General features: G+C 38.0%; 1 protein-coding gene across 7 annotated transcripts in view; it reads left to right on the top strand.

Moving 5' to 3' along the window:
* Ankrd28 (ankyrin repeat domain 28) overlaps positions 1–23,174 on the top strand; it is a 146,534-nt gene that overhangs the window by 64,244 nt on the left and 59,116 nt on the right. For 4 of the 7 annotated variants that reach the window (XM_028891267.2, XM_028891266.2, XM_028891272.2 and 1 more), the window contains exons 3-4: positions 8,268–8,346; positions 19,569–19,639. In XM_028891267.2, coding sequence (XP_028747100.1) covers positions 8,268–8,346; positions 19,569–19,639 — 150 coding nt within the window. The remainder of the gene's footprint in view (positions 1–8,267; positions 8,347–19,568; positions 19,640–23,174) is intronic. The other 3 variants (XM_028891269.2, XM_028891271.2, XM_028891268.2) reach the window with 1 other exon arrangement.

A 23,174-nucleotide genomic window follows, 5' to 3' on the forward strand; every position in this document is an offset into this window, starting at 1 on the left:
GGAACATCTTGAACTCAGAGAGATCTGTTTCCTGAGTGTTGTGATTAAAGGCATGTGCCACAGTGCCTGGTTTGATGGAGATAATTAAAAAGATAGATAGTAACAAATGACTTTAAGAATGTCCAGATTGTAGAGCCCTTGTTCACTCTGCTAATAGAAGACAGAATAGTAGTTCAACTCTAAATATGAGTTGCCATATTACCCAATTGTTTCATTCCTAAGGCTATACCTCCCAAAAATAAAAAACAAGTCCACATGAAGATTTTCTCTCTCTCTCTCTTTTTTTAGTTGTTTTGTTTTTCAAGACAGTGTTTCTCCATATGTCCTTGGCTGTCCTGGAACTAGCTCTGTAGATCAGGCTGGCCTCAAACTCACAGAAATCCTCCTGCCTCTGCCTCTCGAGTGCTGGGATTAAAGGCATGTGCCATCACCACTTGGCATGATTTTTCTATGTAGAAATAAATGTTCATGGCAGTATTACTGGTAATAGACAAAAAAAAAAAAAAGTGTAAGCAGTTCAAATTTCCATCAATTGAGTGAATAAAAAATGTGATATATCCCTACAGTGGAATGTTATTCTCATCAATAAAATGGAATACTAATAATTCTATGGTATAAACAAACCATGAAGATATGTAAGCAAAGCAGGCAAACCCATAGAGATGCAGTATTTATTTATTTTGGTACGACTAGGGAGAATGGAAATAAGGAGGATGGTTTAAGTCTGTAGTTCTCAACCTTCCTAATGATGTGACCATGTACTGCAGTTCCTTGTGTTGTGGTGACCCCCAACCATAACATTATTTCATTGCTACTTCACAACTAGTTTTGCTACTGTTAATGAATCATAATGTAAATATCTGATATATAGGATATTTGATGGGACCCTTGTGAGGATTGTGGCCCACAGGTTGAGAACTGCTGGTTTAAGAAAAAGAAGCTTCTCTGGCATGATGGGATGTCCCAAGGTTGATTGTGAAGATATATATATATATATATATATATATATATATATATATATATATATATATATATATAATTGAGAGTACCACACAGCACTGGATTGTGTATTCAGTATGTTTGCAAATAGCATTTCAATAAAGCTGTTTTAAAAAGAAAATTTATCAAACTTTTTAATCCACAAATTAATGCGAAAGACAGGGCTGCTTCTACAAACTAATGTATACTTCCTATTACAACATTTATTTCTTTTTTAAAAAATGAATGTATTCATGCATTTGTGGAGGACAAAGAGCAACTTTGGAAACCATCCTTAGGATTATCATTCTCCTTTGAGACAGCTTCCTTCATTAACCAGGGGACCACTAATTAGGCTAGACTGACTGGCCAAGAAGCTTCAGGGTTCCTTTCTCCACCTCCCCAATACTGGGATTACTCACACACATACCACCATGAGATCAGACTTACTCATGCTTACAAAGTAAGCACTTTACCAACTAACTGAGACATGTTCCTGGCACTTTTTGTGATCTGTCCCTGGTCCTGTTTGTATCTTTTGGGGTATTCACTTTTAGATCCAGGAAATAAAAGGTAGTACTCAACTATAGTAGCTCTTTCTGCAAGACTTCTGTAACAAATATTTCTTTATGATCCCAAACCCTGAAGTATAGAAAAGATGGACATTTGCTAGGCATGGTGGCACGTGCCTGTAATTCTAGCACTTGGGAGTTAGAGGCAGGATAATTGTGAGTTCAAAACCATGCTGGACATCAGAAGTTCCATGTCAGGCTAGGTTACAGACCAAGATTTTATCTTAGAAAAGGAAAGGAAACCTTTACATTTATGATGAATATAGATGAGTGAATCCCTATTGATTTATAGATTAAAACATTGAGCTTAAGTCCAGTGTCATGGCTTTTGCCTGTAACTAACAGTACTTGAGAGTAGGGCCAGAAGGATTGTACACAAACTTGAGAACAGCCTGAACTACAGAGTGAGACCCTGTCTCAAAACCAAAATTTACAGGAAAAAAATGGCCTTTCATTGACTGCTGGGTTATACACTGAAGAGTCCTGCTAACATTTTTTAAATTAATATTACATAATAAAGTTGAATGAATCACTTAATTATACAGACATGTCTCATTTTATTGAACTTTGCAAATTTGGTGCTTGTTAGACATTAAAATAATTTGGCAACTCTAAATTGGGCAAGTTAATCAGTAGTGTTTTTAGTAGATCAAGTGATCATTGGCATCCTTAAGCTATAAAGTATTTTTAATTAAGGTTATATCTTTTAAGAAATGAAGCTTCTGTACACTTAATAGGCTACAGTAAAGTGTTAAAATGCTATTGCTGCTGCTTTTGTTGTTTTATTTTTTGAGACTGGGTCCCTCTGTGTAGCCCTGGATGTCCTGGAACTCACTATGTAGATCAGGCTGACTTTTAATGAGTTTGTTTGGCATGTACACACACAGCAAGCCTCTTAAGTCTCTTGCCCATTTTTCTTTTGAGTTTTCTCTTGGATTTGCAACAACTTTTCATATTCTGAATGAGCCCCCTTTGAACTGTAGGTGTTATAAATTCTATCCTTGTATTTCAAGTTGCCTTAATTCTTTGTGGTATCATTGAACATGAGGTATTAATTTTAACTTAGTTCAGGTTTTCATTTGTCTTGTTAAAGAAGTGATTCCATCCCCCATGTGTGTTGCACCACAGAAACCATTTACTTGTTTGAAATAGGATTTCATTGTTCTAGAGCTCACCAATTAGGCTGGTGTGGCTGGCTAGTGAGTCCCAGTTATCTTCTGCCTTTGCTTCCCAGATGCTGAGATTGCAAGAACTTGCCACTGTGCCTCTATCTTTTAGAAATCTGTATATGTTAAGAGAGAAGCAGTATACACATGGAAATTGCTTGCTTGGTACATGGAAATCAGGGGACAACCTTGAGTGTGAGCCCTTGAGAGCTTTGCACCTTTTCGTTGAGACAGGATCTAGCATTGACAGGCTAAGCCATTCCCCAGGAACCTTCTTATCTGCATCCCTCAACACTCAGATTGATACAAGCACATGTTTCGTGTGTGGATGGGGGTGCAGGTACTTACCTGGGAGACTGTCAGTCCTTGGGATTTCAATCTTTTGTTTGAGATAAGGTCTCTGATTGGCCTAAATCTTGCAGATGCTTACCTGCACATGGGAGGCCATCAGTCCTCAGGGGCTTTCTACCTTTTGTTGGAGATAGTCTCTGATTGGCCTGAATCTTGTCATGTAGGCCAGGCTACTTAGTCCAAGAACCAGGAATCTGCCTGTCTCTGCCTCCTATCTCACCATCACTGAAATTTGAAACACAGGCATAGTCTCTACTGCACTTTTTATGTGTGTTCATAAATTGATTGGGGATTGAACTCAGATCTTCATGCATAGTAAGCACTTTGCCAAATGAACAGGCTCCCTAACCCATAAAATCTTTAATAACTTGAGTCAAAGATAATATTCCACATTTATGAGAGCTTTAAAATTTTTGCTCTTTACATTTAAAAGCTCTGCAATATATTTAGATTAAATTTTGCATATAATGCAGAGTAACTGGGAGGATTGTCTTTGAGAGGGTCGATATGTGTAAGTATGTATGCTCATATTGATATCATTTGAAATGGGATATCATTTCTGTCTCAAATTTTTTGCTTTAATACGAAGGTTTTAGCTCTTTCATTAAACGTATTTTCTGTCTTTCCCTCTATATTTTGTTTTGGGTTGTTTGTTTGAGACAGAGTTGTCATGTAGTAAGGATGGTTTGTCCTGATCTTCCTGCCTCTCTGTATCCTTCAAGTGCTAGTACTATAGGCATGTACCAACAACTCAGCTTCTTTTCCTTCTTGAACTCCCATAATGCAATATTTATTCTCCTGTGACCTATAGCACCCCCATCTACCTATCTCTCCCTCTCAACTTAAATTGTAAGCACAGTATTTGATTTTGTAGATGTCCAACTCATTATCTTATTTTCTGATATGTTAAAAGTATGATAATTGCTAAGCATTTCAATGTAACAGTATATTCACCAGGAATTTTTTTTTAATTAAGCTGAAGGTTTTTCATTAATAATGTATGGCTCAGCAATGGGAATATTTTTCTTGGACTATACTCACAGTGCATTACCTGTACCTTCCATTTTGAGTTTCTTTAAGTGGTATGAGAAATTAAGCCCTTAACTGAACATCTTAAACCAAGCCTGGTTTAAGCACATGCCTATAATCTTGTCACCATGGCAGCAGAGGCAGGATGATCTTGAGTTTGAGCCTCCATGGATTACATGAAAGTTGTAGGCCAGACTGTGGTACTAGGGTAAAGGTAGTCTGGGAGTAAACTCCTGTGGTTTTTACTTTCACTCTTTACCAAGGCACAGAGCCTAGCGCTTTGGTTGTCTGTCTGATCCTCTTCAGTTCTCTAGCACTTTTTAAATGTTTTTACAACTGTCCTTTATTAAATTTTAAAAATAATTTTGGCCTGTTGATCATAGAAATATTTAGTTCTTCATTCCTGATTTGTCAGTTTAAATGCTATTTAAATAAACCACATATACATAAATTACAAACACATTTTACCCTTGGTAAACACAGACGCCATTGTATGATCAAAGAGTGTGTGGATTTGTTAGTGGAAGACTGTATGAGTCAGAGTACCTCATGTGCAAAAAATAATTATTCATTTTATCCAGGAAACCGAGAATATTGGTTAATCATGTGAGTTAGTTAAATAAAGGTTGATGAAGAGCTTCTTGTGTCTCATTATTTAAGTAACCATTTTGGGGACATCCAGTTTGTTTTCAGCATTTTGTTTCCCACAGTGATTCAGTAAACTGTCATTTATTCTAAAGACAGATTGGAATTTTTTCATTTTAAAAAAGAAGTAATTTTAAAAGCTATACTTTGCTAAAGGGAATTTTAGCTATTTATTGCCTAATTTTCAGTGTTTAACTGAAGTAAAGTAAAATAAGATCTGTATTTTTTCTTTTGTTATTAATTCCCTGCTATTATTTTGATTTACATAGAGGGATATTATGTTCATATGAGTCATTAATAGCTTCATAGTATTCCAAGCACTGAGTCATAGAATTCAGGCATCTCGTAGACACAGATGGTTCCTTTTCTGTGTCATTGTGCTTTCTGTCCTCTTTATTCATTGCAATAGAGATGTTTTTCTGTTTGACTAGGTCTATCACATCTTTATATTAGCAGAGTTTGTTTGGTTAATAAGCAGCACCAGAATGTCTAAATTAGTATTCAACTTTCAGTAAATCTTTCTTTTTCAATGTTTGCTAGATATTCTGTGTTAGCTTTTTAACAATTGTTTTGTACATGATTTCTCTCAATCTATTCTGTTTCCTGGGATGAAAATTGAAATAAAAAACCTGATGTAGTAGATTCTAACTCTGGCCATAGAGCTAAGGACTCTTAGCTTACTAATTCATTTATCATTTGTAACACTAAATTAATTTCCCATGTAGTATTTTATATGGTATTGCTTAAGCGCCCCCCCACCCATTCTTAGCTGTTCTTTAAGAAAGTAATTTAGAGATTCTCAAACCAGAAAATTATTACAAAGTCAATTAAATTTGTTATCTTTTAAAATGTTGAAGCTGAGAAGATAGCTCAGTGGGTAGACTAGACAGGTGTGAGGACCAGAGTTCAAACACCCACATAAAAGCTGGATGTGGTGATCCATGCTTGTAATACCAGCACCAGGAAGGCATAGATTCCTGGAAATCACTGGCCAACCAGACTAGCCTAATCATCATCTGAAGTCCCATGTCCCAGTAGTTAATCCTGTCTGAACAAAGTGCACAGCTCTTGAGAAATGACTCCTGAGGTTGACATCATCTGGCCTCTACATGCACACATACATACCCATGTATCCACACATACAACCCCCTCCCCCAATAAAAAAGCTGTGAAGACTGGGGATTATTCTACTTTATACAAACTTATTTTTCCAAGTAGTCTAGAGGTCAGTGTTCCAAGATGGTGACTCAGTTCTTATGAAATCATCACAATCTTGTTTGACAGTCTGCTGTGATACTGGCCTTACATCTACATGTTCAAAGCTGGCTTGGTTTCACCCCTGCCTTTTAGCCTGTGGGAAGTGGGAAAACGCTCTAGCTGTAAGCTAGTTTTTTGTTTTGTTTTTATTTGTTTTGTCTTTTTAGACAAGCTCTTGCTATATAGCTTAACTTGATCTGGAACTCCACAATGTAGCCCAGGATAGAGTTGAACTATGATATTTCTCCCTCTGCCTCCCAAATGCTGCTATTAGGCATGCTTAGTCACCCAGCTTGACAGTTACCTTTTAAAATGAAGGTGATCTGAAAGTTCTGTGAATTGATTTCAGTCCCCTATTGTTGGTCCACACTAATTATAAGTAACAAAGCTAGGTAATCTAGGGATATAACCTCTCATACAGTAAATGACAAGCTACAGCTTGCTGCTTCTTTTTTTTTTCTGCCCCCAAGACAGGGTGTTTTGTTATTAGTTGTGAAGAGACACTATGAACATGGCAACTCTTGTAAAGGAAAACATTTAATTGGGTGGCTTAGGTGTAGTCCATTATCATTATGGTGGAACATGGCAGCATGCAGGCAGACATGGTGCTGGAGAAGATCTACATCTTGATTCAAAGGCAACAGGAAGTGAACTGCAACTCTGGGTGTGGCTTGAGCATATACGAGACCTCAAACCCCACCCCCACAGTGACATACTTCCTCCAGCAAGGCCATACCTATTGCAACAAAGCCACACCTCCTAATGGTGCCACACCCTATGAGCTTACAGGGGCCAATTACATTCAAACTACCCACACAGTTCCTCTGTGTAGCCCTGGCTGTCCTAGAACTCACTCTGTAGACCAGTCTGGCCTCAAACTCATAGAGATCTGCCTGCCTCTGCCTCCTGAGTGCTGGGATTAAAGGTATAGCACCATAGCCTGGCACAACTTGCTTTGTATAGACAGCAAGTAGAACATGGTGGAAAAGAACTTAATCTATTACAAAAACCCTCATTAGCAATACTAAATGTAAATCTCAAAATAATTATCTCTAAATAATGATTTCTAAAGTATAGCTATGTCAGTGATAGTCCAATGTAATTTTGTATGTGCTTTAATTAAAAGTCTCTTAATGTGACATTATGTTGTACCTTGCTTCATCAATTGGAGTACACTTTTGGAGGAAGAGAATTTTAAAGCTCTACATTAAATGTAGCTTCCCTTTCTGGAGGATGATTTGGGGGAAAAAGATGTGCTTTTTATATTAAAACAAACATGTATGTATTTTGAGTGTGAAAGTAAAAACCAATAGAAACATTAAGACTAACCTTAGTATTGTGTTAAAGGATAATTCTAAATTCACAAAGACATTTTTTTTCCCTGTGCCCCTATGAGTACTCCTGTGGAAACATTTGATGAGTAAATTATCTGATATTTTTAAGTTTGTATTTAATGTGTTAAGCTGTCAATTCTAAACTGTTTTAAAATTGTGGAACTGTATTGGCAAAAGGAAAGTATTGCTCAAGCCAGGCATAATGGTGCAGTCCTTTAATCCCAGCACTTGGGAAGCAGAGGCAGGCAAAATCTGTGAGTTTGAGGCCATCCTAGTCTACATAGTGAGACCTTGTCTTGAAAAAAACATGTATGTGTATATATATATATATATATATATATATATATATATATATATATATATATATATTATATATACTGTTTCCTCGTCTCTATTTTAATTTTTATTTATTCTTTGATGGATTTTATACAGATTGAATATCCTTTTTCTAAAATTATTGGGACTAGAGTATGTGAGACTTCAGATTTTTAAAAATATTTGGGGAATATATATGGGGTGGTTGTTTTGAGGATGAGATTCAAGTTTAATGAATTGTCATCTCACATATTCCTTATACACATCAGCTGAGGACAAGTGTGCATAATATCTTTAAGAATTTTACATGTGAAACAAAATGTCTTCAAAGTTAACTTTCCATTTGTGGTGTCATATTAGTCCTCAAAACCTTTTGGAATTTGGTTTGTTGCAGATTTTCAAAGGAGGACCGAACCATTCAACTCAAGCCGAGGTTTTAAAGCCAGCTACATTTGTAAAGGCTCTTTCTCATCTTAGCAATTGAAACAGTTTATATCTTGTTGTTGAGACTTGCAGAGTAGAGTTGTGGAAATAATAATTTGGTGGTTAGTAATGTTTTCATTTCATTTAAACTATATATTTTTTTATTATTTTAAAAGTGCTATTTCATCTTTTCACAGGATAATGAGAAGAGAACTCCTTTACATGCTGCTGCCTATCTTGGAGATGCAGAAATCATTGAACTGCTTATTTTATCTGGTATGACAGCTCCTGTGATGCGTTCATGTTGTTTGGTTTTGTCATAATTAGTGTTTCTCAAGCCTGACTGCCTACTGAATAGATAACCTGTTTCTTAATATTGGTTTCATAAGCTGAAACCAAATTATTCACTCTACAATTTCTGATCATATAACCTGTTATAGGTGCTTAAAGTACTTTAAGAAGTAGAACAAAGGTTGCTCCTTACAAACTTTCTACTGTGGTAAATACAAGTAATCTTACAGTTTGTTTAAAAAGGTGTGTGGGGGGGCTACTATGAAAAAATGAAAAACATAAATAAGGAGGAATGGGAAAGAAAGAAATGTTTCAAAAGGCCTTATGTATTGTAATTTTCACGGGCCTCATTGAATACAGAGTTACGAGGAGATAATTACATCTCTCCAAAGCTGACTTCTCAAAGGAGAAAGGGTAGTAGTGGTAATAGTGGCCTAGCAGCTAGGTGGGACGAAACAAGTCTTAGTGTATACAGAAATTTAAGGCAGTGCCAACAGAACTTCTTTCTTTAAATGGCTTTTATTGAGATCCGAGGATATAATTCAGTTAGTAAAGTGCTTGTTGTGTAAGCATGCAACTTAAGTTTAGATCCCTAGCATCCTCGTAAGACTCAGATACAGCAGTATACAGCTGTAATCCCAGTACTGGGGAGGCAGAGACAGGTGGATCTCTGGAATTGGATGGCCAGCCAGACTGCCTAGCAAAAGCAGTAAGTTCTAGGTTTAGTGAGAGACCTGGTTTCAAAAAATAGACAGAAAGTTATTGAGGAAGACAGCCCAATATTGGCTTCTGATTTCCATTTGCCACATATATGCCACGTGCACCTACATAAGAAAACACGCATGTGCACACACACCAAAAGGAAAATAGCTTTATTTCAAAATTTTTGAGGGTTTTTAAAATGCCTTTTTAGAAATTATGCTTTATAGGCTGAGTCTGTAGCTCAGTTGGTCTAACATATAGGAAGCCCTGGGTTCTACCCACACCCAGCTCCCCAGCACTTTCTCAACTATATGTGACAGCACACACATTACTGTAATCCTAGCTCTTTAGAGAGAGAAGCAGGAGAATCAGGAGTTCAAGATAATTCTCAGCTACATAACAAGTTTGAGGCCAGCCTACAATATATAATACCCTGTCATGCATGCAAGAGCAGGGAAGATTCTAGTTTATTTCTATTTTTTAACTTCTCTTAAACTTTTCAAGTCTTTTATTATATAACATTAGAACTTACTCTTATTGAATAGCTCTTGTTGATAGCAGACTGCCTATGAATCCCAAAGCAGGCAGTCAAATAGTTTAGAAATATTTTTATTATAGCCAGATTTTTTTATGTGTACGAATACAAGTATGTATGTTCACCACATCTATGCCTGGTACCCACAGAGGTCAGGAGAGGGGCTCTGATTCTCTGAAACCAGAGTTATGCATGGTTGTGAGCTACCACATGGGTGCTGAGGATTTGAACCTAGGTACCGTGCCAGAGTAGTAAGTGCTCTAAATCACTGAGCCATCTCTCCAGCCTCATAACCAGATTGTTTTACTGATACTTGTTTGTAAAAAATACAAGACACTGAATTGTTCTTCTATTGCTAGATTGAACATATAAGTTAGTACTGAAATGGAGTAATATCATTCTTTTGATATTTTAATTCAGACTAGAAGAGCTGAGGAAAGAAATTGAAGTTATGAGCACTGACTGTGCTTTTCCAGAGGAACCAGGTTCAATTCCTAGCACCCACCTGGCAGCTTACAACTGTCTGTAACTCCAGTTCCAGGGTATCCAGCACCCTCATACAGACATACATGAAAGCAAAACACCAATGTACATAAAATAAAAATAATAAATTATAAAATACACAATTTCAAAAAATAATCTCATTAAATTTTTGCCATTATACATGTATTTAAAATTTTTAAATCTGGCTCTTATAACAACATCTACAGTTATACAAAATTAAAAATGATGTGGTGTGGACCTATCTAATATTGTTAGTTTCTTTATGAATTATTTTATCAGCTAAAACTTACTGAAGTTATGAACAAGAAGTTCAAGAGAAAGCATCCTGTTTCCTCTTAACTAAGGCATCTTTTTAATAGAATATGTTGATGAGTCAAAACTTAATACATGGAATTTTTGTCACAAAATTGTTGGAAAACCTTTTTTTTATGTTTTAAAATAGCTGTGCTAGGGCTCGAGGGATGACTCACTGAGCAAAGTGCTTGTCATGTGAGCATCAAGACTTGAATTCAGATCCTCTGAAGCCACCCACGTGAAACCAGGCATGATAGCGGTTTCCAATCCCAGTGTGTCTGTGTGAGATGGAAGGCAGAGACAGGAGAATCTCTAAAAGCTGAGTATGTGGTGGTGAACAGCAAATATAACCCTGTTTCAACCGCAGTGGAAGAAAAGTACCAGCACTCGAGGTTGTCTTCTGACGTACTTACACAACATATATAAAAAGATAAAATAAAAAGTGGCTGCGTAAGAAGTAGCACAGGTCTGTTTATTTTGATGTCTAGGACTTTTGATAACTCTACTGCTGTGGGTTGTTTTTTATTATTTTTATTTATTTATTTATTTATTTGGTTTTTTCGAGACAGGGTTTCTCTGTGTAGCTTTGTGCCTTTCCTGGAACTCACTCTGTAGCCCAGGTTGGCCTCGAACTCACAGAGATCCGCCTGCCTCTGCCACCCAGTACTGGGATTAAAGGCGTGCACCACCACCACCCGGCATATAGTCTACTTTATTGAATATACTGTTGAAACTTAAGGTGGCTCTTTTCCCTCAAGTCCATAGGCTTTTATTGAGTCATCCCTTGGTGATTAACTGTTACCCTTCCTCATCACCACTAGTGTAAAACCACACCATATTGTCTGCTTCATCTCTTCCTTAGCACAGTTTTCTTTGTGGAGAGATGACCTAGACAGCTCCAGATCATCTAAAAGAGTATTTGGGATTTTAGAACACACATAGCCAAGAGAAAGGAGCACATTGACACTAGCACAAAGTATTCTTTTAGAGAACTCAGTAGCCTTCCCTGTATTTGAAGAAGCTTCAATTGAGAGAGTGTCTGTCTTCATTGGTACATATTTACATATAGTAGGTAGAAATTTTTTATATTTTGGTTTATAGTAGTGTTAGTTGTTTTAGTATTACCTCTGTGATTAAAACACAATAACCTATTAACTTATAGAAGGAAGGGTTTATTTGGGCGTGTGGTTTCAGTAGGGTCCACAGTGATAGAGATAGCATTAGAGCAAGAATCAGACATGGAGGCTGGAGGCTGAGGGCTCCCATCCCAAACCTCGAACTGGAATGTAGAGAGAGCGCTGGAAACTGCATGTGGCTTTTAAAACCTCAGAGGCAGCCCTCATTGACACACTTCCTCCAACAAGGTCACATCTCCTAAGCCTTTCCAAACAACTGGGGACTAAGTATTCAAATGCTCGAGATTTATGGAGGACATCTCATTTGAACCTCCATATTCCACTTGTTGGCACACATAGGCTTCTGACTATCTCATAATGCAAATAAATCCATTTAGTCTAACTTCAAAACTCTCCATAGTCTTTTGCAGAATCAACACTGTTTCAAGGCAGTCTCTTCAGCTGTAACCCCCTGTAAAATAAAAAAACAAATACATACTTCCAACATACAGTGATACAAGATACATATTACCATTCCAAAAGGGAAAAATAGAAGCATAGTGTGGAAACCGTAGACCAAAGCAGGACCAAAACCCAGCAGGGCAAACTCCAAATTCTGTAGCTTCTTGTGTGATGTCCAAGTGCTTAGATGGATGGCATTGTCCTTCCAGCTTTACTACCTGCAAGATTACCCCCACCACCACCTTGGAGTCTCCAATTCTGATATCTTGGGGTTTCCAACACAACCCAGATTTTACTTTCCAAAGCTTCAGACAATGACCTTTTCAGGCCTTCATGCAGGGACCCCCCCCCCCCACATACCTAGCCTCAGGGACTCTCTTGAACTGCAGAGGAAGTTTAAGAATCCTTCACAACTCTAAAGCCAGCATCATGTGGGTGACTCTGCCAAGTAGAGCTGCAAACATGGACTGAATTCTGCCCCAACACTTTTAACCACATCAGCAGCACCTATTGTTTTTGTTGTTTTTTAGGAGCAGAAAATTTTTTTCATAGGTTGGAAACTTAGTTGTCTGGGGTCTTGTCCTAAGGGCACCCTTTCTTTTATTCTCCTGAAGATTTGGCCTCTCCTTAATAGTGTGAATCTATGTGTAACATTTATTTTGCCAGTGTCTTTTTTTTTCTCTCCAAACTGTACATTTTGTATTTTTTCTATCCCATTTTCTCCTTTTCATTGTAGACCTACATATTAATGATTGCTAATAACCCTGCAACAGTGCCAATATTCGGCTATCTTGAAGTTTCCAACAAAGAAATTAGTCTATTACTTTTAAATTTAGCCTTAGGCAGTGTGACCAGGTCATGTGCTCATTGCATGAGTTGGCTGTTTGAAACCTGGAGCTTATGCAGGGACACTTGGCTCAGGCTGGGAGGAAGGGACTGGACCTGCCTGGACTGAGTCTACCAGGTTGATCGCAGTCCTCCGGGGAGGATTTGCCCTGGAGGAGGTGGGAATGGGGGGTGAGCTAGGGTTAAGGGGAGGGGGTTTGAGGGGGGAGAATAGGGGAACCCATGGCTGATATGTAGAACTGAATGGTATTGTAAAATAAAATAAATAAAATTTAAAAAAAATTTATTGAAAAAAAATTTAGCCTTAGGAAAGTTCTTAGGACAAGGTCAAAAAAGCAGACATATTATTTGCCAAAATATCAGGAATGGTCTTTAGCCCAGTTACTGATACTGTTTCATCTGAAATCTCTTGAGCTGGGTCTCTACTTTTCCCATGGTTCAAAGCACTACTGTCTTCAAGCTTCTACTAAGATGTCCCACTAAGCTCCCATCAAGCTTCGCTTAAGTGTTCAACCACTTTTCTAGTTTAAAGTTCCATTTTTTTTTTTTTTTTTTTTTTTGGTTTTTCGAGACAGGGTTTCTCTGCGTAGCTTTGCGCCTTTCCTGGAGCTCACTTGGTAGCCCAGGCTGGCCTCGAACTCACAGAGATCCGCCTGGCTCTGCCTCCCGAGTGCTGGGATTAAAGGCGTGTGCCACCAACGCCCGGCTTTTTTTTTTTCTCCATATTCCTTTAAAAAGCAGCATGGTCAAGTCTGTCACAGCAGTAGCCCACTCCTTAGTACCAATTTCTTTATTAGTTACTTTTTTTATTTCTGTGGTAAAACAAGACAACTTGCAAAAGGAAAGGTTTCTTTTGGGCTTACAGTTGCAGAGGGTTGGGGTTCATAATGATGGGGACAATGTGACAACTGGGAGCCAAGAGCTGAGGGCTCACATCATAAACCACAAACAGGAAGCAGAGTAACCTGGGATTGGTATGTCGCCTTTGAAACCTCAAAGCCTGCCCCCAGTGACACACTTTGTCCATCAAGGCAGCATCTAAACCTCTAACAGGACTACCAGCTAGGGACCAAGTGTTCAAATTCAAATGCCCAAAGCCTTTGGGAAACATCTCATTCAAACTACCATGGCTAGTAGTAACTATTTCCTCATTGAAGGTGGTGTTTCTTTATATTATTTTTGATGAATTGTTTTAAGATTAAACTTTATAAAATTTGTAGTTAAATTAATTGGAAAGTAACTATTTCTGCATGATGCAGCTCCAAGATTTGTAAGTAAATAGTGCTTTTGATATTGTACATATAACCAAGCTTTCTTAGAATCTGTAGTTAAGCTGAGATCCACTAGAACTAATAATTGTTTTAGAAGGAATAAAATAATAGCAGTAAGCAATAATTACTTAATATATCTCTTTAATACTATACTAAAATTAGCCTTTTCTTTTACCCCAAGCTCTATGAAAGAATTACAAAGCAAGAAAACTAAGCTAACTTTTATTAGCAATGTGACTTACAACTGAAGCTTGTACTATTGTAGCTGAAAAGCTAGAAGCAGAATTCAGACTCACATTCTGTTCAGTTCATATTACCTCTGCCATAATCCGAATCTCTCTTTTCCCCTGTTCCTACCCTTCTTCATTACCATTATTGCTTCACATAGAGTAGAATTTGAATACACATTAATTTTTATTGTAGAATGTCTGTCCAAAAGACTAAATTTTATCATCACTTAAAAATCGATATTTTGTTTGGAAGCTATTAATTTAATGCTTCCATTCAAATCATCTTAGCTGACTAAGTTGACTGCTGAATTGTTACACTGCCAGCATATGGAAGGCATTCTCAAAAATTCATTTCATTGTCCTCTTAGAAAATAATTCTTAATACAGAACAAGAATCTGCTATTTCTGCCTTTAAGAATTAGACCTAGCCGGGCAGTGATGGCGCACGCCTTTAATCCCAGCACTCAGGAGGCAGAGCCAGGCGGATCTCTGTGAGTTCGAGGCCAGCCTGGGCTACCAAGTGAGTCCCAGGAAAGGCGCAAAGCTACACAGAGAAACCCTGTCTCGAAAAATCAAAAAAAAAAAAAAAAAAAGAGTTAGACCTAAAGTATGAATAATCCCTTGAAAGTGTGCAACCCATGTGTATTAATTAGCCAGGGCTGTCATTGAAAAAAAAAGTGCCATCAAACAGGTAGCTTAAACAACAGAAATTTATCTTCTCACAGTTCTAGTCAGAAACCTGAGATCAAGCCATGAGCAGGACTCCTTCCTTCTTGAAAGCAAAGGCTCTGTAGTGTGCCTCTTTCCCTGGCTTGTGTAGAGGCCTTCTCCCTCTACTTTGAGTCTGTCTGTATCTGTGTCTACATGTCTTGTTCTTTTAAAAAATATTTTTATTCTCTGAGAACTATGTATTGGGGGCTGGAGAAATGGTCCAGCAGTTAAAATAGTCATCAATGCCATCTTCCTTAAACGGCTTTCTTTTTTGCCTTCACATTGTTTGCAATGATTTCTCCTGCCAAAACAAACATCTACCTAGGAGTAGCAGTGGAGATAGGATTCCTAGAGTATAGTTTCTGTTTGAATAACCAGGACATAGTGAAGAGGTTAATCTTTTCTTAGTGACTTTGCATCTTTATAATTCATAGATTTTTATCGTGTGTCATGTGTAGAGCATGTGATAACACTGCTACGGGCTGTTACAGGTTTGCTTGTTTTGTATTCTCTCCACAGAGTTTATGTTGTAAGGGAGTATAATGCTCTTCTTCTTCTCCTCCCACTCCTTTTTATTTTCCTTTCTTTCTTCCCTGTTAACCTTTCTGACTAGTATGCTATACTCTGTTTTTGGTTTTTTGAGGCAGGATTTCTCTGTGTAGCTTTGCGCCTTTCCTGGAACTCACTCTGTAGCCCAGGCTGGCCTTGAACTCACAGAGATCCACCTGGCTCTGTCTCCAAAGTGCTGAGATTAAAGGCGTGCGCCACCACCGCCCGAGTAGTATTCTGTACTCTTGACTAGCTGTTGGACCACATAACTACTCTGGCTGTATCTTTTTCATTACTAGATTGGCTTTGTTGTCTAATGTATGTATTAATGTATAGCTGATCCTAGCAGAGTTCCTTGTAGAACAGAACTCTGTTGCCTTCAGGGAGTTTACTGGAAGAGGCTCTAGCAATCTGACACATCAAAAATGTGCTGCTTTGCTTGTGGCTCTTAGATCATTATTATTGTTGCTGTGATTATTTCCTTTTATAGAAATACAGCCAACTACTGTTCTTGAAAATACGCATTACTATACATGTTTGTTAACATGCAAATTACATGCAAATTAACGAATGTGTGTAGGAGAGAGGCCTTTTTCATTGGTGCCCACAGAGTTTTTCATAAATTGGCCTTTGCATACAAGAAATTAAAACATTTGGTTAGTGCTTTTATTTTTACTTTTTAACATATTTTTATTGATTATTGGGAATTTTACATAATGTACCCTGATCATTCTACTTCCCAGTCCTCCCTGGTCTGCCACCCACCTTGTCCACCCCCTCCCCCCAAAAAAGTCCAATTTATGTTATCTATATAGTCACTGGAGCTGGTCAAACTCCTATGAGCAGCCTCTTAAAGAAGAGTGAGTCCTTCCCCACCCGCACCCTGCCAGCAGCCGTCTGGCGTGGAGAGCTACACTTAAGCACACCATGCTACACAGAATACACTTACCACATTTTTAAGAGTTCTCTTCGATGGCTTCCTGTCTAGGTTATTACTTTTGGGGGCTGAGGGTGGAAGGGGCTGTCTGATTAGTGCTTTTCAAAGAGGCCTAGGATGTAACAAAAGATAGCCATCTTCTAAAAAAAAAAGTTTAAAATCCCATCATTGAACAAGCCCTATATTTTTTAGTATTATTTGTCACAAATAGTAGTGTGATATCCTCAGTTAATTTTTTTAATGGATTCTTTATTGTAGTTGCTTGTTTCAATAAATTAATTTTGATTGTTATTAAACTTGAAGAAGGAAAAAGACTGTCAGAACAAAACAGAGTGAACAGGGAGTTTTCTTTTGAATTTTGATCTCCTTAGTGTACCTATAATTAGATTGTTTCCATGTTGTTATGTATCTCATAACCCATGTCCAAAAGAAAGACTTAAAAAAAGAAAAAAAAAAATTATCCAGTTCCTGGTTCATTTCCTATTGTTTGTGCGTGAAGCCAAATTCTTGGAAATTTTCATAATCATCCCTTAATTTCTTCCTGAATATGTTTTACTTTTTGAGTAGGCATACAAAGGTTATTCTGTACATAAATAACATGAGCTATAATAACAGAGAATAGCAATGAAGTAGCTCTTCTCCCCACCCCATCCTCCTGTGTGCCTGCCCACTATTCAGTGTGCCCCATAACCAACCACTCAGGCACCTACTCTTGTAATAGCTTGTTTTCCTCTAGAGTTTCAGTATTTGTATTAAGCAAATATAAATATAGACTTATCTCTTCCTATTTCTAATTAAAGGTAAGAGATATTTCTAGTTACTGCTTTTTTTCACTTGGTACTTCTCAAAGCTGTAGTAGCACATGGAGTGCCTCAGTATTTTGTGACCACCACATCTGTTCTCTTGTCGTTACTTTAATGCTGACTTCTTGAAGACGTTTATGAAATCTCATCTTTTTGCCTTTATGTATTTTCTCATCTAGTTGTCTGTGTATATCTTCAGGCCTATATCTCTACTATGTATGTCTACATTTGTGGACATGAGTATTTATGTAGAAAGAGCCGCGGGGATAATAGAGCACGATGGAACTCCTCAGCAGACAGATGAAAGAGTGACAGACCCTATTGGCCTTTATGAAGTAGGACTTGAGCCTTCCAAAGAAATGAAAATTTCAAATATTTTTACCTAGATTCAAAACCGAGTCTGACTTCGCTGTGCCGGCTCATGTGCTTTAACTGCCTTGGCCTCCAGGGGCCTAAATAGTTATTACACGGATGTACTCCAGTCTGGGGTGCGCTTTGTTATAGAGCATTTCTGTACCATCCCAAGATCCTGAGTTCGAGCCCTAGCATGACGAACTGTTTAAAATGTAGACACTACTCCCTTTGATCAGGGCGTTATTTTTGACTTCACTCCTTCCTTCTCCGCATTCTGGAAAGCTCCCATTGGCTCTTGTGTCATTGTCGTCACTGTCGATGCCTAGAGAACTCAACTACTCTCATTTTTTTCTTTAATTTAAAACAATTTTTTATATTCATTTTACATACCAACCACAGATACCCCTCCTTCCGCTCCTCCCTCCAGCCCCTTCTCCCCCCAAACCACCTGTCCTCCAAAAGGGTAAGGTCTCCCATGATGGGGACAGCAAAGCCTGGTACATTCAGTTGAGGCAGGACCTATTCCCTCCCTGCTTTATCAGGGGTGAGCAAGGTGTCCGACCATAGGTAATGAGATCCAGAAAGACAGTTCAGATCCTGATCCCACTGATAGGAGCCCTTCAAACAGACCCAGCTGCACAACTGTCTCCCTATGCAGAGGGTCTAGTCGGGTCCCATGTGGGTTCCACAGCTGTCAGTCTACTCTCAAATTTTTAGTACATTTGTTTTCTGCATGTTTTATAATCTCTTGTGCTCAGGACTTCTAAATCTACCATCAACATATGTACTGAGTTTGCTATATGATAATCTTTGTACCAAGATATCATGAAATCTGTTTTATAGATGAAGAAACTTAGGTTCTGAGGGGATACCCAACTACATTAGGGCTATGACATAAAGTCACTGCACTTGATTATCTGTTCCCTGGACCCTCGCACTTAAAAACACAGAAGCAATGTAAGCATTAGGAAGTATGAATTCTAGCAATACTTGACTCTGATTTGTGTACATAAGTATAAAACTGCAGAAATTTATTAAGGATTATTCATCATAATTTTTTTTTGATCATCTAGAAAATTAGGAATTGGGGTTTGCAGCATAAATGTAGAGTGGTGTATAGGACAGAACCTATCTGTCCAGAATCTGGCCAGTTGAAAAGCCAGAGTAATTTCTTTTCTGCTCACAGCATACTACTACTGTAAGCCTCTTGTATTTGGTTCATTTTTTTAAAACTTTATAATGTAATATTTGTATCTTGTTGGATGTATTAATATTTTGTTGGTACTTTTGTCTGTTGACTTAAATTTTTTTTTTAATTACACATACTTGATTTTTTTAAAAACCCTTCTTTAAACTTTAGGTATAACCAAGAAAGACATGTAAATTGGTTTGTTTCTTCTTTGTTTTCCTACATTTATAAACATTGGATCCATTTTTTATGATAACCTTATAATATCAGTCTGTTTATAGTTAGACCTGTACAACTATCTTTGTGTTACTTTATGACATAATACATTCAAGAAATGCAATGAAGATTTTAAATTAATATACAATTCATCTTGGAGTAAAATTGTGTTCATTTCTTTTAAGTATTTGAGGTTAACACATACTTTAAAGTAGGATTTGATTTTATCTTGAATATGCTCTGTATAAAGGTGGCTTTTCTAGCCTAGATATAAAATGATGTTTATTTTTAATAAAAAGAACTGATTCCTATTGTGATAATCACATCAACTTAAAAGAATGATTTTGTTTTATAACTTAAGGGTAATTTATTGGCAGAAAATATACAAGTAATTTTTCATTTGTTATCCAATTGGGACTACATCTAACTTTAGATTTATTAAAAATAATTCGTATAAAATATTTCAATTATTTTTTCTTCTTGTTACAGGAGCTAGAGTTAATGCCAAAGACAGCAAATGGTTGACACCTTTACACAGAGCAGTTGCATCTTGTAGTGAGGTATGACATTTCTCTTAGTCAATGTATATAAAGAAGCACTAAGTAAGCCTGCATGGGTCCAGCTTAAAACTGCATTTTTAATAGAAGAAAAAAACTACTAAAATGTCTAGGCTGGTCATTTTACTTCAGAATTTGTACAAACTAAGCTAATTGTTACATTTCTCCTTTTGTATGTAAGGCTCTTAGAGTCTGGAATAAACAAGAGTAGAAACCCTGTATCTGTCCTTCCAAGAGAAAAAAAATATTTTTTTTAAATTTTATTTAGTTTTATTTTTTATTGGTGTTTTGTCTGTATGTATGTATGTCAGTGTGAGGGTGTCGGATCCCCTAGAACTGGAGTTATAGACAGTTGTGAGCTGCCATGTGGATGCTGGGAATTAAACCTGGGTACTCTGGAAGAGTAGTCAGTGCTCTTAATCACTGAGCCATCTCTCCAGCCCGAGAAAGTGTTTTTCTAACACATAATCCTCTTCAAGTCTTTTCTATACTGGTTCATAATACCCTGTCCCAAGGTTCTGCTGAACATAATGTCATCAGTATACAATGATTAATTTGTAGAATTTATTTGAATGTTGAAGTTAACTTTAGGAATATTACTTTTAAGTACGTGTGTGTGTCCGTGTCCATCCCTGCATTCATGCTCTCGTGTGTTTGGGCACACCTGTTTATGTGTGTAAGTGTGCTTGCATTTGTATGCACGTGCATGTGGAGGCCCAAAGTTGACATCAGATGTTTTTCTTGGTCACTACCCACTTTATTCATTGAAATGGGGTCTCTTTCTGAACTGAGAGCTCACCAACCTCTGGCTAGGCTAGCTAGCCAGCTTGCCCTGGGTATTTTCTGTTTCTGCCTCCAAAGTGCTGGGATTATAGGTAGCTGCCATACCTACCTGGCTTTTTTTTTTTTTTACAATGGCTCTAGGGATCTATACCTAGGTCCACATATACTTGTACTTTATCAAACACTGTGCCATTTCTCCAGCCCTTAATGCCCATTTCAGTTTGAAAAGTATTGTCTTAATGTAATATGAGGTGTCTCCCATGGATAAAAGACTCTTTCCTGTTTATAATTCTATATACTGTTTGTGCATTAAGATAACTGACATTTTATTCTTAATGTTTTTGTTATCTTCTCGACCTTATAACACCTTTATAAGAACAGATATTTGAAGGCAGCTATTTAGTGACCGAGAACCCGGACCTTACTTTTTCTATCATTTTACCGCTTCATTAAAGTACATGAGATACTTAACTTGCCCTTTCATGTCTCTTTTTATTTAGTTTTCCGTATCCCCAGAGGGAGCTACAGTTATGATTTATATACTGTCATTTTCCCTGTAGAATTTTGTAAAAATTGAATCAAACAATATGTTCTATTTTGTTTTGATTTCTGCAATATAACCTTTTTAAGATTTGTTGATGCTGCCAGTGTTAATAATGAGTTTCCCTTTATTGCTGAGTAATATTATACAGTTTGCCTTTGCACTTTCTTATTGATAGATATTTGCGTATTTAATTTTATGACTGTTGAAAAGACACTGATATGAGCATTTGTCCTTATTGGGTTTATTTTGTTTGTTCAACTTGACACAGCTTGTCACCCGAAATGAGAATTTTTTTTCTCTTTTTTTTTCTTTTGAGACAGGCTCTCACTCAGTAATGTGGGCTAACATCAAACTCCTGATCCTCCTGCCTCATCCTCTTAAGTGCCAGGATTGTAGATGTCTATCACCATACCCAGCTTGGTCTGCTGTATGCTGGGGGTGGGGGGTGTTTTGCCTGCATGTATATCCGTGTACCACATATGTGATTTGTGCCCACGGGTACAAATACATCCAGTCCCAGTTCTCCTGGCACTGGAGTTATAGATGATTGTAAGAGTCTGTGGGTCCTGTAAATTGAACCCGAGGCCCTTTCAAGAGCAGCCAGCACTCTGAACTGCTCAACCATCTCTCCAGCCCCAGAAGAGGGAATCTTTATTGAGAAAATGGTGTCATTAAGATTTTGGCCTGTAGGCAAGTCTATGGGGTGTTGTCTTGATCAATGGTTGATGTAGGAGGGCTCAACCCACTGTGGGTGGTGCATCCCAGGGTAGGTGGTCCTGGGTTATATAAGAAAGCACGCTGAACAAGTTAGGAAGAGCAAAGTAGTAAGTGGCACTCCTCCATGGCTTCTGCTTATCTGTCCCAGGTTCCAACCTTTAGTTCCTGCTCTGACCTCCTTTCCTGATAACTTTAAGATGAAACAAACCCTTTCTTTCCTCACTAAGTTGCTTTTTGGTCATGGTGCTTTATCACAGCAATAGAAACCCTAACTAACTAAGGCAGCAGTCTTGAAGAGGTTTGTTTATTTTCTCTAACTGGAGTGGAATTGTGGGGTCATAGGCCTCTGTCTATTTTTGATACACTGCCTGACTTGCTCAACAAGCTAGTAGATTACTGAGCACCTCCTCGGGTTTTTTTGCCGACCCTATTAAGTACTAATGCTGTTTCCTATATTTCAGACGGTTCTTTCTGATTGTTCTTTATTTCAAAGACCAAAGTTGTGCTTATGTCATTTAGTCATCCTTGAACCCTTGTAACTTTATAGCTATTCACACTTTAATGTTCTCCATTCTAGCAGCCTGCAAGAATATACTATAGAGATTCAGCTGTATATTAAGCTATACCTAGAAAATTCAAGGCATTTTTCTAGAGGAAGCCATTTATCACGGAATATTTGGTGTTACTCAGTTTTTAATATATCAGCTGTCTTCTGCTATGAAATTCTTGTGTGCCCATATACTACTAGGCCATTGGCGAACAGTTTAGCCTCTCAGACTTAACTGCTGATCCACTTGGTAACTAACACTCCTGCAGGGCCTAGGAGACAGGATGCTGGCTGTAGATGCATAGCTTTGTTTCTTGTGCAAATGAAGCTCAGACCATGCCTTGCCTTCAGGCCTAGTAGCACCACAGAGCTATTGACTGAGGACAGTAGGGCTTTTTCCATAACCTAGTGCAGTAAGGACTGGGGCAGATTCTCTGGTCAGAGCAGAGTCCTGTGATGGGAGAGAAAACAGGCAGAGCAGCGTGGCCAGAGGAGAGGAGAACAAGGAGAATTTCTATAGATGGTGAGGCAGAGTCATGTGGCCGGAGAGAAGAGGAGAGGAGAAGGCGGAGTTTCTAAGGGCCAGAGTAAGGAGCAAGGAAGGAAAGATGGAGGACGAGGGAACAGAGGACAAGATGAGTTCGAGAGCATAGGCGCATACTAAAACTCTGAGGACAGGAAAAGTGGGCACAGAGAGGAGCTGAATGTGAGGGCAGAGCTGAAGCTGTATAGATAGAATTTTGTCATAGAGGAATAAAGTAAATGGACAAAGAGTGTGGTGTCTGTTGTGCCCTGGGCACGAGACCCCCAAAGAGACCACCAGAGACTCAACTCACCGAAATGCAAAAGCAAGGTTTATTTCAATTCATGCCTCGGCAGGGACCTCTGTGGAGCACCCAGACACAGTGGAAGCTAGAGGAGGTGCCCGCCCCTCTGCAAGCTCAGTT

Source organism: Peromyscus leucopus, chromosome 9 (genome assembly GCF_004664715.2).
Source record: "Peromyscus leucopus breed LL Stock chromosome 9, UCI_PerLeu_2.1, whole genome shotgun sequence".
In the NCBI taxonomy this organism is placed as follows: Eukaryota; Metazoa; Chordata; class Mammalia; order Rodentia; family Cricetidae; genus Peromyscus; species Peromyscus leucopus.